This window comes from Dermochelys coriacea, chromosome 7 (genome assembly GCF_009764565.3).
Source record: "Dermochelys coriacea isolate rDerCor1 chromosome 7, rDerCor1.pri.v4, whole genome shotgun sequence".
NCBI lineage: Eukaryota > Metazoa > Chordata > Testudines > Dermochelyidae > Dermochelys > Dermochelys coriacea.
Genome location: NC_050074.1, coordinates 94,416,124 through 94,433,421, shown reverse-complemented (window position 1 = coordinate 94,433,421; position 17,298 = coordinate 94,416,124). Strand labels below are relative to the sequence as shown.

At 44.9% G+C, this 17,298-nt stretch overlaps 1 protein-coding gene across 4 annotated transcripts in view; it reads left to right on the top strand.

The window, feature by feature from the left end:
• The window catches only part of CEP55 (centrosomal protein 55), a 35,958-nt gene extending 33,754 nt beyond the window's left edge, over nucleotides 1–2,204 (top strand). For all 4 annotated transcript variants that reach the window (XM_038409251.2, XM_043518712.1, XM_038409250.2 and 1 more), the window contains exon 9: nucleotides 1,036–2,204. In XM_038409251.2, coding sequence (XP_038265179.1) covers nucleotides 1,036–1,242 — 207 coding nt within the window. In that variant the 3' untranslated portion in view covers nucleotides 1,243–2,204. The remainder of the gene's footprint in view (nucleotides 1–1,035) is intronic.
• Nucleotides 2,205–17,298: the final 15,094 nt, after the last annotated feature.

Genomic DNA, 17,298 nt, shown 5'->3' with positions numbered 1-17,298 from the left:
ACTAATACCATGGCCTCAGCAGTCATGCAAAAGACTGGTGCTGCAGGCAAATGGCACTAGAATAAAAACGTTTGTTTTCCTCAAAGGTGCTCACTCCTTCATTCCCAACCCCATTGTAAAATGGTAGAACAGAACACTTCACAAGAAAGGGTAAAAAACCACAATATTTACACTCTGCGGTATCTTATCCTGAATGCTGTATTTCTTCCATGCTCCTTCAGGCCACACTCTTGTTGTCTCAGTTAAAGCAATAGGCCTTGCCCTAAGAACAGCAGTTAGCTGTATACCCGTTGGTGGGTGGGGAAGCACTATTCATGTCTTTGGTACAATGCATCCGATGAAGTGAGCTGTAGCTCACGAAAGCTTATGCTCTAATAAATTTGTTAGTCTCTAAGGTGCCACAAGTACTCCTTTTCTTTTTGGTACCCCTGTGCCCCTCAGCTTTAACAGGAACAGTGGTCACTTCTGATACACATTGTGGAGAATGGAATTGCTGCCAGGGAAGCTAGTGTTCTGTGTACCTAGAGCAGTAGTACTGCTAGATGCAGGGCAGCAGACTACTAGCCAGCCTGAGACTTGCTCATTACAGAATATTGGGCTGCCATATTCCTGCAGCCTTGCACTTCAATGTAAATGTAGTTTGAAAGCCAGCGGCAATTCATGTGCTGGAAGCTCTTCAGAACAAGGTACTAATAGTTCAGCCATACTCTTTCATTGTGCTCAGCTTTTCTTGTTTCCCCTCAAAATTGATGTACACAATAATTTACAGGGACAAACTTTAAACCTAGTCAGGTTCAAAAAGAGTTAAAATAAATGTTAGGAACTACAATTGGACCGAGAGCCGATTAGCAATATTTGTGTTTGTACAGCTAATTGCATTGCTATTTTTAAATGTTCTCTCCCCAAATGCTGTGAGTGTGCAGGGCTTCACCTATTGGATACAACTGTGCTGTCAAATGCACCCTGTATAGTACAATTTAGGCTGCCAATTTTATGTGACAATAATGGCTTCAATTGAAAACTTTTTTTTTTCAGAAACTCCAAGAATTTGGACGTACAGAACCATCAAATGGTTTGCAAGCAGCATTTGAAGATATGTTGACAATAAAAGACAAAAATCCCTCACTGAAACGTTCAAATCTACTTGATGAAAGCTTCCTTGAGTGTCCCAAATGTAAAGTACAGTATCCAACAAGCCAGCATAGAGAGTTACTAGCTCATATTGATTTCTGTGCAGATTAAGCTCCAAATGGAATTGCCATATGTATACTGCATTTTAAATGCAGCCAGGATTCTATCCTACAGAAGGAAATAATGGCTTTTTAACTCCTTTTCTTTTTTTAAGGTTGTATAAAAGACTAGCACGTCAGTTTTATAGTCCAATTTAACAAGAATGGAAAATTATTGTAATTTATCTGGCTTTGTATAAATATTTCACTCAGCATTTTTATGAAGAGTTATCTGGAACCACAAGTTCAGTGAATGAGAATTTATCAGAAATAGGAATATTTTAAAATTGTAAACTACTGACTTTGTTTTTGCACTATTAAAGCTATGTATTGGGGCCAGTAGAAATGACAGCGAACTCTCTGAAACCTCCCATAAACTGTCTTCCTCTGTTTTCCCATACGCAACTACCTTGCTCCAAATAAACAGGTCTCAAAATGAAGAGTGACATACTTCAAGAGCCTCACAGCTAGAATTGCCATAATTGAGAGTGGCTATATAAATTTGGTTTTGGCCCTAATACAATAATTGCGTTCCACTAGAGAATAGGTTCAACATCTTGATACTGTAAATTGTTTTGCAAAAGGCGTTAAGATGTTTTTTCCTACTCGTGGGTGGTGTTTTCAATGTGCATCTTACTCAGCATTGTATCAAACAATCTGGCTTGAGCTAGGGCTGTTATGGAAATGGTGGTCTGTGAGCAAACTCTACTCAAACCAATATTAAATGTGGAAAACAAATTTCTTCCCAGAAAATATTAGTCTACTGAAAAATAGGAAGCCCCAGTTTGAGAGCAACCAGGCACCTTTTTAGAAGCTGAAATGTCAGTTTATTATGTTGACGCACACTCCTGTTTGCACTTCTATATCCTACTGCTTAAAGTTGGGAAATGTAACTTACCTGTGTTACTTCCATGGCGGGTTTTAAGAGTCCCTATTTTGCAAATGGAATATTAATAAAATGCATTGGATTTCTCATTCTGAAGTCACTGTACTTTTTTTTTTTTAAATAATAAGGAAAACTAATAAAGGCTTGCACTGGTAAGTAATACTGTGACAAATTTTGCCCTTTGCAAAACTCTCTATTTTAGAGTTTTGCTCTATTTGAACCTGCGATGGAGTCTTCTAGATATGTAATTAGAACTGTCTACCTAATAGTGCTTAAATACTAGATTCATCTTGAACTTTCATAGGATTGGTTTTATCTCGACAGTGGGGTTTTTTTTTTTTATAAAAAGGTTAACTTCTTACCACATACCTATGTGTGCCTAGGAACATAGGAATTGCCATAATGGATGAAATGCCATGGTCCATCTTGTCCAATATCCTGTCTCTGACAGTGGCCAGTATCAGATACTTTGGAGCTGGTGCAAGAATCCCATAGTAGGAAGATGTGGGATAATCTACCCCAATGATGGTCTCATCCTAATGGTTAGAGATATGTCTTAAATCTTGACGATTCAGGGGTTTTGTACTTTCCAAAACTTGGTTTGCATTTACTATTATAATGATTGATGATACCTTTATCCATCCCTTTGAATCTTACCAAGTTCTTGATCTTTTTGATGTTCTGTGGCTTAGTTCTACAGTCCAATTACACATTGAGTGAAAAAGTATTTTCTCATAGATACTGAATTTATTAACTTTCAATGTCTCTGAATTGTCACCTTGTTTGTGTGATGAGACGGGGAGAACAGAAGCTCCCAGTCTCCCTTCTCCATCATTTGTTATTTTACATACTTGTATCGTGTCTCCTTTCTAAGGCAAACAATACCAATCAAAAAGAAAAGGAATACTTGTGGCACCTTAGAGGCTAACAAATTTATTAGAGCATAAGCTTTCATGAGCTACAGCTCACTTCATCGGATGCATTTGGTGGAAAAAACAGAGGAGAGATTTATATACACACACACAGAGAACATGAAACAATGGGTTTATCATACACACTGTAAGGAGAGTGATCACTTAAGATAAGCCATCACCAGCAGCGGGGGGGGGGGGGGGGGGGGGGGAGAAAGGAGGAAAACCTTTCATGATGACAAGCAAGGTAGGCTAATTCCAGCAGTTAACAAGAATATCAGAGGAACAGTGGGGGGTGGGGTGGGAGGGAGAAATACCATGGGGAAATAGTTTTACTTTGTGTAATGACTCATCCATTCCCAGTCTCTATTCAAGCCTAAGTTAATTGTATCCAGTTTGCAAATTAATTCCAATTCAGCAGTCTCTCGTTGGAGTCTGTTTTTGAAGCTTTTTTGTTGAAGGATAGCCACTCTCAGGTCTGTGATCGAGTGACCAGAGAGATTGAAGTGTTCTCCAACTGGTTTTTGAGTGTTATAATTCTTGACGTCTGATTTGTGTCCATTCATTCTTTTACGTAGAGACTGTCCAGTTTGGCCAATGTACATGGCAGAGGGGCGTTGCTGGCACATGATGGCATAGATCACATTGGTAGATGCGCAGGTGAACAAGCCTCTGATAGTGTGGCTGATGTGATTAGGCCCTAACATTCAAAAACCAGTTGGAGAACACTTCAATCTCTCTGGTCACTCGATTACAGACCTAAGAGAAAAGTGAGCTGTAGCTCACGAAAGCTTATGCTCTAATAAATTTGTTAGTCTAAGGTGCCACAAGTATTCCTTTTCTTTTTGTGAATACAGACTAACACGGCTGCTACTCTGAATCCCAATCAGTCTCCTTCGTGAGTTTTTTCCATGCCCCTAATTGATTGATTGCCCTTCTCTGAACCCCTTTTATTTCTATAATATCCTTTTTGAAATGGAGTGACCAGAACTGCACTCAGTATTCCAGGTGAGTGCTTACAATCAATTTATATAATAGCATAAATAGTATTTTCCACATTATTCTCCACTCCATTCCTTATGCATCCTAACATCCAGCTTGCTTTTTTGACTACAGCTGATCATTGAGCAGAAGTCTTCATCAAGTTGTCCTGAGGCCCAGCAGTTCATTTTCCCTCCATCCCCGATTCTGTCAATATTTCATCTATCAATATTGAGCTTCATCTGTCATCATGCTGCCCATTCACCTACTTTGGTTAAGTCCCTCTGAAGCAGAGGTAGGTGAATAATGGGGTGTTCAATTCACTGGCTATTTTGAAAAATTTTTTAAGTGTTTTGGGTCAAACTGAAAATGACATTTTTCAGTAAATCAGCTCAGAATTTGAGTGAAAACTAATCCAGCTGTTTCAGCAGTGTTGAAATGAAACATTTTGTTTTGCGTTTTCACAAAAACAAAGGAAACACGATTCACAAAATGAAGGTGTGGGGAGGGAGGTAATGCTTCCTTTATAAGCTTTAATCTAATGGTTAGAGCATTCACCTGGGATGTGGAAGATCTTGGTCATTTCCCCTTCCCCACCGTGTAACAGGAATTTGCATTTGGGTCTGTCTCCTCCACTGCAGGAGAGTACCTATGGGATATTCTGGCATGAATATTGTGGTTTGCCTCACTCTCCTCCTTGAAGCTCTTCCGCTTTTTATAACTGATTAGTCATTGGAGCAGGAACTTGAACTTGGATCTGTTATATCCTGGGTAAGTGGTGTACCTACCAGGCTATAGGGTCATTCTCGCACTTGTTCCCTGTCCCAATGACTACATTGTCATTCAGAATAGGTGAGAACAGATTTTTCTTTAATGAAATAATTGCGTAGCAACCCTTCAGTTACAGCTATTTTCAAATACCAAGATCATTATCCTATAAAAACCACCATTTCAACTCATAACCATCTGTTTGCTCATGCAAGTCCATCTTTGAATTCCGTGTTCTTATCTGTCTGTTTGCTAAAACCTCCTTTAGTCTATTGCCTAGTTCTTTTATTTGCCGTGTGCAAATAAGACTTTTGTAAATGTCTTCATGCAAGGAATGCAATAAACAATCTATTCACAACTATTCAATTAAAATCCAGTAAGAAGGCACATTGTTTAACTATACGCGTGAGAAAGACTATCAAGTTGAAGCACACATATTTAGAGTTGGTCACGCATCACCACTCACCTGAAAAGAATCATGGAAACAAAGAACACAATGCCTTCAAGGAATCTATGGAGAACAGATTCTCCCTCTAAAGTGTAGCAGAGAAGGGACAGAGGCTTACTGTAAATATAACAGAGCTGATGTAAAAAGCATTTTAATATTGACCTGTCACATGATGTAAACTGGCTTGCACTGTCACATCCTGTTTTGATACAACTCAAAGAGCTTTCAAATCGATAGAGCCAGTTTGGATTGAACAAAATTAAAGACTGTGGTAACAAGCTACTATGTGATCACATTCTTACACTTGAGATTTTTACCTTATTCAGAGTTATGGTTCCACACCCACTAACCTAGAGTTCTTGATTTCAAAAGGGCTAACTTTAAATAATTAAGGGAATTAGTTAGGAAAGTGGATTGGACTGAAGAATTCAAGGATCTGAATGTGGACGAGGCTTAGTTTCTGTAACTCTGACAAAGTAATTCTATCTGAAGCTTGTATCCCAAGCAAGGGGAAAATTCATAGGGAAGAGTTTCAGACCAAGCTGGATGAGCAAGCATCTCAGACAGGTTATTAAGAGAATGCAGAAAGCCTACAAGGAATGGAAAATGGGACGGATCAGCAAGGAAAGCTACCTCTTGGAGGTCAGAAAGTGTAGGAATAAAGTGAGACTTGCCAAAAGCCAAACAGAGTTGGAGCTTGCAAAAGGGAATTAAAACCAATAGTAAAAGGTTCTATAGCCATATAACTAAGAACAAAACAAGGAAAGAAGAAGTGGGACTGCTAAACAGTGAGGATGGGGTGGAGATTAAAGATCATCTCAGGTGCCCCAACACCTAAACAAACACTTTGCCTCAGTTTTTAATGAGGCTAATATCCCCCACAGATTTCTTTGTTTCCCTGCAGAAAAATGACTAACATGGAAGCAAAGGGAAACCACAAAAGCGGTCATGTGACCCTCCCCAACCGTATGTTTTGGGTTCCCAGGGCAGCTGGCAGAGAGGAAAACCACTGTGGGGAGGGGGCAGGACGGGGGTAAGACATGGCTGGTGCCTCCTACCCTGCACCAGGCTCAGCTGCTAGTCCCGGCTGGGCTGGGTAGGATGGCATTCCTCTTCCCTGTATGGCATCCAGGGCCGGGTCAGACCCACCCCCAGATTTCTCCCCCAGCTTTGCAAACCCCTCTCCCTCTGCGTTTCCTGCATCCATTGCTCCTCAGCTACAAGGGGAGGGGTCACTATACAGGGAGCTGCTCCCCCATCCGTCCAGACCCCCTCATACCCAGACCCTCTTGACAAGCCTCACCCACCCCCCCCCGCACCCAGAACACCTCCTCCCACAACAAACTCCATTGCCTGTGCACCTAGACCACCCTGACGAGCCACCCGCACCCAGATCCCCACCCTACCCAGCCCCAACCAGCTGCACCTGGATCCCCACTGAGCCCCAGTCCTCCAGCATCTGGACACCTCTACTGGGCCCCCCCATGCCCAGACTCCCTCTGGCTGAGCTCTATTCCTGCCCCACTCAGACCCCCCCTGCTGAGCCCTAACCATATTCACCTGGATCCCCCTGCAAAGTCCCATTATCGTTGCACCCAGCACCTCCCAACAAGCCCCGTGCATCCAGATCCCCTGCCACACCCAGATCCCCCACTGCTTACCTGCACCCAGATTGCCCCATACCTCTCAACCCCCACCTGGATTCCCCCCATGCTAAGCCCCTCCACACTTGAATCCTGCCTTGCTGAGCCTGCCTGCCCACACTAGTGCACCTGGCATGCAAGGGCAGGGCTCAGGGGTGTTTCTGGGGCAGGCCTGGTCCTTAGGCGGTGTCAGGGTTGGGTGCAGCCTCACTGCTGAATTCATGTCCCAGGTGGAGGGGGAGCTGCATAGTGATCGCCCACCTCTGCAGCCAGAGGCCTGTGCTCCCTAAGGCCGTGCTGGAGCCTCCACATTTATTTGACAAAATTTGCAGAATTTTAAAATATTGTGTGCAGAATTTTTTATTTTTTGGCACAGAATGCCCTCAGGAGAAATAATATGTATATAAAATGTGTACTGTACACAGCATATATATTTCACTAAAATAATATTACCAACAAAAACCAGGGGTAGTCATAGGTAACAAACCCATCATTCTACACTATCCCATCCCTCCTGGCTATTTTGAATCATATATGAATGTGATCATTTCACCATATGCAAAATTAGCAGTGACGGCACCTGGAGGCAGTACGGCAGTTTATTTTGTCTTGCTCTACAGCTGCAAACTGGCTGATGTCAGCCAGTGATGACGTGAACTCACGTAGCTACCCTGATGCCAAACTCCTAGTCTGGACAGGCAAAGCCACTTTGAGCAGTAATTTCCACTAGTGTAGCTTAGCCCTGCTTGAAAATGGAATAAAGGGCACAGGTACGCACAGCTGAACTGAACAGCAACTCTCCAGGTCACATAAATCCATATTCCCAGGAGCTAGGGGCTCTTCCAGACCCTATAAACTCCAATGGATGAGTGAGCTTTCTAATTAAGAAGTCACTAATCACAATCAGTAACCACAAGATCAAATGGAACAAGGCATGAGTTCAAGCTCAGAGGTGAGTGTCACATTTGGAGTTCTGAAGCCAAACAGATCGTGAGATGTGGTAAGCATATATCAAACTCCCAGAACTCAGAAATGGCAGGGTGAGTCACTTCAAAGGGCCACAGACTAAGTTGTTGTGAGCTTTTCTTCTCTATCCCAAATATCCCAACCTCCAAGAATTGCCAACCCTCCCTGTGCCCCCACCTACCCCAAAAGCACCATCCTTTCACCCATATACTCCTTTTAGGACCCCTAGCAAGCTACAACCCACATAGCCTCACTCATGCATGGCTTCTGATCCCACTGCTCCATGCAAAAGCTGCTCACAGTTACCAGACAGAAGTAGTTTAAAGGGCTCCTCCCCCGAACTCAGCAATGTGGGCCCTTGCTACACCTCCCCACCCTGATACCACCATTTGGAATGGTGATGGCAGGTGTCTCTTCCCTCCCTTCTCAAAGAGGCAGGGGCATGGAGCTCCCATTCCACTACAGCAGTGGCAGCAAGTAACACTTTCCACAGCAGGGGAGAAGGGCCTCCTGTACTTACCCCAGCAGTCAAGGGATATCTACTTGGGTTGTTAACCAGGCATCCAGCACTCTTCTCCTGCCACAAACACACAGCCATGTACTGAGGCAGTGTTGGCAGGGCCACCTACAGAGATGCTTTAGGCAGGGAGCAGGGCCAATGGGTTGCCTCATGGAGTCCTGTGCAAAGAAGCAGCTGTGCCAGCATGCACCACACCAGCAGCAAAACTGTCCTTTTTTTGGTCCATTCCTAATCACAGCAGCTGTATCCTCAATCAGTGGTTCTCAACCAGGGGTACATGTACCCCTGGGGGTACATCAACGCATCTAGATATTTGCCTAGTTTGACAACAGGCTACATAAAAAGCACTAGCAAAGTCAGTACAAACTAAAATTTCCTAGACAATGATGTGACAAGAAGTTGATATAAAGGAAATGTTTAAACCTGCAATACCAATGAATTACTGGGAGCAAATTGAGCCTCCATTGCTGTCTGAGGCCTTATCTACAGGAAAGGTAGGTTTTTTCCTGGTACGTAATTTTTTTCCTGCTATAAGTATAGAGGTATAACTCAACTGAAAAAAATATCCACACTGCTTTGTCTAAAGACTCTACTTCCCTTACAAATCATAGCAAACACACAGCACTGCACTTTTTTTAAATAAATGCACAGCATTCATCAGCCTCTAGATTCAGTGCAGTATGGTTGTTTATTGTGGGCTACCTAGTGGATGTCTAGGACTTGGGCTGGGGGAGGGTATCAAACTTCCATGAGTCCTGCCACTGGATCCCATAATTAGTCTGGTTTTCACAAGCCAGCACAATTTTCAAATTGTTTCAGTTTCAAATAAATTGTCAGACTGACGTCAGACAGCAGATTGGGATCTGTGCTGAACCCTGCCATCCTAACCATCATGAATTCAAACAGGGTGCTCCACATGTATCAGCAATGGCTTTGGAGGAGATGGAAGATCACCACCATGACACTGCATAAACATTGCTAAAGGAGCAGAATGATGAATCCCGGTGGTTACGGCTGCCTGACATTTTCCTGGACCACTTTCACTCAGGGGAACATCACTTCTGGGCCCAGCCAGCCAGGACTGATTGGTGGGACGGTAGTGTTGCAGACCGGTGTCACTTGCAGTGGCTTCAGTACTTCAGGAAGAAGAAGGCCATTTTCCTGGCACAGAGCTGCAGTGCCAGAGCACCAATTGAGAGGCCCTCTGTGGACATCACCATCTGGAAGATGCCAAATACACCTCAGCTGTCTAAGTGAAGTTCCTCCTGGTCAGAGACTGTTCCTGCCTTTGTGGTTTCTGAAGGCATATCTGTCTCATCATGAGCCATGACCAAACTATCCAACATGAACCAGGGTTCTGTGATGGCCTCTCAGGCAAAAATCCAATCTAGCTCCTCATAGTAAGTATATGTACTGGGAGCTTTGCCAAAGGTCTTGGACAGCTTTGTAATTCTGCTGCCTGCAGCTACTTTGCTTTGCCCTGGCACTGGCATGTGTCCCAGGAGTATGCCTTCTTCTACATTTGCTCCTCTAACCACTGATCGAGCTTGGCATTCCAGTGACTATTGGAAAGAGAAACATGAACCTGCTCTTCTCCCCAGAGTGCAAGAACATCCAAGATCTCCTGACATAATCACATAGAAGCATGGAACATGCTAATGCTAATGGACTTGGTGTTTGTGAACTTACTACATGCTGGAGATGTGCTTGGCTATGTGCCAGCATTTAAACAGGAGTTGGACGGGGGGGGGACATCTGGTCAAGGTAATCCCAGAGTAATGGAGGGTATCACCAGACAGCCCAATCCAGATGTGAAGCAATGCACTGTGGGACAGCAGTGGAGGACTATCTAAAGCAGTATAGTTAATTCAAAATGGAGTTGCATCCAAACAAACCTTACAGCTGTTACTTACTCCTTACAGCAGCAACCTTACTCCTTCCAAAATAGTTATGTCACTGCCAAAGCATATTACTTATTGCAGAATAAGATGAAGGATAAAAAGGCAAAAAATATCATTTGTGTGGGGACACAAGACAATTTATGTTAAAAACAAAAAACCTAAAGCAGCACAGAAAAAAAAGTGCTTTTATGTAGACGAGGTTTGAACGAGCTTGAACGAGCATTTTGTCATGATGAAGAGTCAACATCCCTAATTTTATGATCTCAGAGAACTTAGCAAACATTAAGCAGCACAGCACACCTATTAAGTTGATAAGTACTATTTACCCATTGTGATAGAGGTGGATAACTGGATAACTTCCCACAGTCCCAAACAATCAAGCTCTGCAATAGATGTTGTAACCAAAACAAGGGTCTTTGCTGGGTCAGGTGCGCCCAACAAAACAAGCACTGTGCAGTGCAACAGGTCCCTCCTTCCGGGAACAGTCTTTCTCTAGAGAAGTAAATAAATTGAGCTATCCCTTTGTTCAATTAAACTCTTCCTGGTTGTCAGGAGATCATAAAACAGTCCTTGGCTTCTCATGTAAACATAGCCAAATCCCTGGCAGACAGAGAGAGACGTAAGAAAGAATCAGACCCTTTGTTCAGGAATAAAACAAAGGCTTTCTTGCCCAGAAGCTATCTAAGGTCATGTGGACCACATGTATTTTTTACCAAGAACCAAGTGGACTCCTTACTGACTCAAGGCTTCAACCATTTCCAGGCAGAGAAGAGTTTACTTTCTCCAGGAAAAAGCACATAGCTGGACCCTACCTCCTTTTCCCAAGTGCTTGGGTAGTTTCTGCAAGCTAGAACGTGTGCTCTTCCCTATTCTCCAGGTATTCTGTTACCTACTTCCTGTCATGGCCAGATGAGGTACATGGAGTTCATAACATCTGAATTGTTATTGTGGGCAATAGCATAGGTATTGGGTTGACCTCAGCTAGCTCCTTTGGATATGTCTACTCAGCAATTAAACATCTGTGGTCAGCTGACTTGGGCTTATGGGGCTTAGGCTGCAGGACTGTAAAACTGCTGTGCAGACATTCAGGATTCTGAGCTCTGGGATGCTGTGAGAAGGGAGGATTACAGAGCCCAGGCTCCAGCCAGAGCCTGAATGTCTACACAGCAATTTTTAGTCCTGCAGCTTGAGTCCCATGAGCCCCAGTTAGGTGACCAGGCCAGATGCAGTCATGCTACGGGTCTTTTATTCCAGTGTAGGGAGCCAGATTAACCTTTTGTGGGCCTGGCGCCAAATAAATTTGTGGGCCCCCCGGGGGCAATGGATCACGGTGCGGGGAGATCAGTCCCCAGAGTGAGGGGCAATGGGGCATGGCATGTCAGGGGTGGCCCTGCTCCGCCCAGTCCAGTGCACTTCCCCACAACTACACAGCACCTCACTCAGACCCCCCCACCACAGCCCAGCACCTCAACACACATAGACCTTCCCCACTGCCCCCCAAAGACCCCTCCTACTGCCTAGCATGCCAAAACACACAAACCTCCCCTACTGCCCCACAACCTGACAGCCCAGCACCCCCTCTTAGACCCTCCTCCCCCAGAAACCCACTCCCCCACACCCTGGCCACACTCACCGGCCCTGCTGGGAGGTGACTATGTCTGCCAGGCTGAACTGGCAGTGTGGCCAGGGCCAGTCCAGTGCCGGGACGAGGAATTGCTCTAGTCTCTCGGGAGTGGTGTGATCACCAGGCCAAGGTCTGCTCCTGCCCTGGCCAGGCTCCCTCAGGACTCACTTGCCTGGAGGTAAGGTGACCATATGTCCCATTTTGGCCAGAGCCAGGACAGTCCCCTTTTTAAGCTCTGTCCCAGCTGTCCCAACTTTTTTTTTGACAAAAACAGGCATTTGTCCTGTTTGCTCTGATCAGTTGGCAAGAGCAAACGAACAAATGCCCAGTTTACCAAAAAAGTCAGGTGCACCACCTTAGTGGGGTGCGAAGGAATGTGGGTGGTGGGTGATGGTGATGTGAGATGCCAGGCAGCAGGGCTTGGGGGGTCAGCCCCAGCCCCTGGCAGCAGTGCGGGAAGGTCAGTGGGGGTGGGGGCAGCCCTAACCCCTGGCCGTGGCGCATGGAGGAGGAGGGGGTGATCCCCAGCCCTGGCAGCCATGCATGGAGCTCCAGGGGAAGGAGGGGTCAGTTCCAGCCTCTGGCAGCTTGGAGCTGGTGGGGCTCAGCAGCCCCCAACCAGGCAGCATGAGGCTCCAGCGCTCAGCCCCAGATGCAGGCAGCACAGGGCATCAAGCTGGGAAGGGTGGTCAGCCCCAGGTGGTGGTGGCTCTAGCAAGCCTTGCAGGGAGTGGGGGCGGCTCAGGTGAACCACTGGCTGTCACATTAGGAAGTATGGTCACCCTGGAGGGGCCCAGCCAAGCCCCCCTGCCACTGCCCTCCACACTAGCCAAGACTGGCCCAGCTTCCCCACTGGTCCCAGGCGGCTTGGCTCTGGGGTCGGAGGCAGCCGGAGCCCCCACAAGTGGCGGGCAGCAGAGACAGCCAGGAACTGGATTTGCAGTGGGGTCCATCCAGGGGGCAGAGACGCGAGTCAGCCTGCGAGCTAACAGGAGCAAATGGTGGGTGTGGGGCAGGGGACGGGGGTGGAGAAGAGCTAGCGTAGCCTCAGAGCGCAGCCAAAGTGAAGTGTGCCAGGCCGGGACCTCTTCGGAGCCTGGGCCTGGCACCATGGCATCACTGGTGCCATTGTAAACCCAGTACTGCCAGTGTAGACATACCCACAGAGGTTGAAAACTACCTGTGCCTTGTGTCTGTTAGCTATCATGATGTATAAGGCCTATCGGGTATTAGTTATTGCCATGTAAAAACACATTTTTTTTCTGCAGTGAAGACTGACCTCCTTTGATGTAGAGCATTTCCCCTAAACTAGCTCCTGAAGTAGAATATTGAGTCTGGGGCTCCTCCTTCCCCTCTTGCTGCCTCTAGATGGTAGATGTGCTCCTCACAGCCCATGAGTTATCACATCTGCCTTCTTCCCTATGGCAACTTTAACCGTACTGGGGCCTGGAGGTGCCAGGAGGAGAGAAGAGCTTGTAGTTAAGTGGCAATGAAGTGTTCCAAGGAAGCCTCCTTCTGCCCCCCTTCCTCAATCAGAGGTGCACCTCAACCATGCCCTCCTCACTACTATCAGTTCATCAAAAACAAAGGAAAGTCTCTGGCCAAAAGCTTCATTCACACTAAGTTAAGGTTGACTGGTAGTGCCTCAAACGCTTCTGGAATGTTGGTTTTAACCATAGTTAAACATCTGAAAACCAGGAAGTACAAAGTGTGACAAAGTTCCTCCTCTGCCTTGGTGGGTCCTGCGCTTATGGGCAGATTTGCTTGCCTCAGTGATTCATGGCAGCCCTCAGTTTGGCCAATTTTGCTAGTGGCTCAGACCTGCTGTTCACCCAGCTAACCTCATCACTGGCCAGCATGGGAAAAAGGAAGGAGAACAATCCCCCCAGTTTCTGTTGGTCCACCTAGTGGATCAGGGGACAGGGACCTTCCCCTCTGGTGGGACCCACAGTCCACGTCAACTCCTCCTGTATCCAATAGGGAGTTGGGAGGATGGGGGGAACCCGGGCCCGCTTCTACTCCGGGTTCTAGCCCAGGGCCTTGTGGCCTACAGCTGTCTAGAGCGCCTCCTGGAACAGCTGCGCAACAGCTACAAATTCCCTGGGCTACTTCCCCATGGCCTCCTCCCAACACCTTCTTTATCCTCACCACAGGATCTTCCTCCTGGTGTCTGATAATGCTTGTACTCCTCAGTCCTCCAGCAGTAATCCTCAATCTCAGCTCCTAGTGCCTCTTGCTCCCAGCTCTTCGCACGCACGCCACAAACTGAAGTGCGGTCCTTTTTAAACTCAGGTGCCCTGATTAGCCAGCCTGCCCTAATTGATTCTAGCAAGTTCCTTCTTGTTCTGGAACTGCCCCTGTTACCTTACACAGGGAAAATGGACCTGCTTAATCTGGGACTAATATATCTGCCTTCTAACACTCTCCTGTAGCCATCTGGCCTGATTCTGTCACAAAAGTTATGGACAAATTTAAACTTCTTAAAAACCAGGAAATACAGAGTTACAATGCACATCAGCCCAAATCTGCAACTTTAGCAACGCCTTGACAGATATCAGAGCACTCTATTCATCCAGAGGCTACAGAGCACTGTGGGGACACAGCACATGGGTACAGTATGAGAAACTGGCATATCATGTCCTCACTATGACAAAAATGCTATTTAGGACAGGCTTAGTGAATAACAGCTAGCTACATTTGGCCTACACTCAACCACTTCACCTACTCTGAACAACCAACCCAGGTGTTACCACCCACTTGACCCTTCTCTTAAAGATTTCCCCTGAACCTCACCTGCACTTACCTCTGCCTTGCAGTGCATATATGCTACCAGATTGTTACAGATCCCCACAGCAAGAATAGACTATGGTGCTCCCCTCCCTGCCCAACTGACATAACTCTATGCGAAAACGAGGGTCCATGATCTTTGTCACTGAAGTGTGAGCTGTGTCAATCTACTGCAAGTAATCCCTGCACCAATCAAGACATCTGTTCCTAACACAGTGAAGGGCAGTTGGAGAGCATGTGGCTGAGGTGTACTTTAACTCTCTAGTTCCAGGTTTACATATAGATGCAGTCAATGTTTTGGAAGTATATTAGGCATTGCTGGTCAATTTTAAATCTACATTAACAAATTTTTGGGGCAATAAATAGATCACTTAATTAAGGGGAGCTTAAATTACTTGCCAAAACTCACAGAGACAAACAGTGAGACCCTGAAAAGCTCTCCAAGAGCCTTCCCTTCCAGGCCGTTGCTCTAACCGCTAGACAAAAATCCTTTTGTTCGTATCCAAGAGCTCACTGCCTCTTTAGTATTCCCCAAAACACCTCATTATGCTGGACTCTCAGTTTTGGTGGTTAAATACCACCTAACTTTTCTTTGGGAGAAAAGACTTTTTTTTTTTCTGGAGCCATAGATTTCCTTTTGGCTTGTGTACCTGGGCAAAGCATTGATTATTTTCTTTGTACAAAATATTTTTCTTGCTCAGCTCCACTTTAGGCTTCCTGGCCATATGATGGAGTACTGAGACCAGTATTAATTTAGCTCTGGGGTATTTGGTAGGCGCATACCAACTAAATGAGAGCTCCTCCTTCACATCCAGTGACAAAGCTACCAGTGATCATCTTTCAAGAAGATTAAAAAAAAAATCTTGCCTTCTTTCCCATGGTAGTTCCAGAATTCTCAGGCTCTTTGCGCATACTTTTTTTCTCTTTTGCTCGTTCTTGACTGACAGCATCTTGTTTTTTCGTCAGTAATATTGCTGCAATTATGCAAATTGCAACTGCTGTTGCTCTTCTGTTCCTGTTTTATTTTCCAGTCTGGGTTTTCATTGTTTTCATCTTCACCCAGAACTGAACAAACAGGGCCTGCCCCAGTAGAGTTTGCCATAGACTTCACTGAGAAAAGAATTTGTGTTTAGCTTTATTACCATTTGCTACATGCCCTCCAATTTCCTACTGAAGTCATGTTCAATGTTTTATACCTCGCTTTGCATCATGCAGTCTGGCTGTTTGTGAACTCACTCCTAGCTACATACTATCTTATATTCAAAAGTGACATCCCTGCTACAGCTGAGGACAGTGCAGGGGACTGTGGGGCTTATTTGCTGGTTTCGCTAAAGGCCCAGTCCTGGGAAGTGCTGAAATCAATGGAAGTTGGAAGGGACTTGGTACATCTCATCTTTTAAGCATCTTGGGGATCAGGCCCCAATACCTATGTCCTGTACCCATGGTTTTGCCTAGGAAGAATCTCTCTTGGTATTATTAGGTAGTTTGCTGTGGTTATTCACAATATGATACACAGAATTCTTAAACCTAGCAAATGAGAGTACAGCAAAACCTGTGCTTCCGACTATTTGCCATCTGTAGTCACCTGTGTTGATGGCTGGCTGGTATCTGTGTTTGAAAGGTTTCCTAGTGCCTTCATTTAAGTTCATAATGCAGTAGGCAGCCACTTGCTTAAAGCATTTCCAGTCATTTGTAGATTTGTCCACTTCTGAGATTCAAAGATTTTAAAGCCAGCAGTGACCATTATGATCATCTAGTTTGACCTCCTGCATAATCTGGGGTGTAAATTTCACCCAGTAATTCCTGCACATAATCCAAAAACAGTTATGTAAATTGCCCCACAGTCACCCTTCTTAGTGAGCCAGAATAGATAATATTAGCAACTTGAAGAGCAGGGATTATTTTAATGTGAAGGACGTGAATTAAAATTGCTGTAATTTCTGCCCTGGAAGTGGGAAAGGCATTCGTTAGCGCACAAATGAAAGGTGACTATTTTGTCATACTTTATTAAGCATCCTGTTATAATGGCCAAAAATTCTGGATTCCCTTTTAATGCCATTAACAGATTTTGTTACAAGTATAACTCATCATATCCAATATTATATACAGGGAGTATTTACAAAGTCTTATTGAAATCAATGTGATTGATAAGTATCTCAGAGTACAGTAGAATGTATTTAATAGCCAAAGGCATCATAAAAAGCAGTAATGTTACATGCACATTGCTGCAAATGACACCTTGACTGTTTACAAAATCAACTCGTTGGGATATAGCCAAACTGATTCATCCAGAGGTGAATAAAATGACATAAAGCTGTTTCATACATACAGTACTTTGTGACAATATTTTGATAGCCTTTCCTGACTAGTCAAATCTCATTCTCTGTGTGTGTGTTGCTTTCAGAAATCGGATTGCCAAGAAAATCATTAGATAGGGTTGTTGTTGTTTTAACTACAAGTGGAATGGCCTCTTATTTTTCATTTTATTGTCCTAACTTGTCGTTATTTTGAGTTCCCTGATTCACGAAATAATGTAAGGAGGCATCAGGTTTGTTTAGCATCACTCCAAACTTAGCACCCGGTACTAATCGTCTGTGTTGTGTAACTTCTTCAGCTCTATGGCAGCAACGGAGA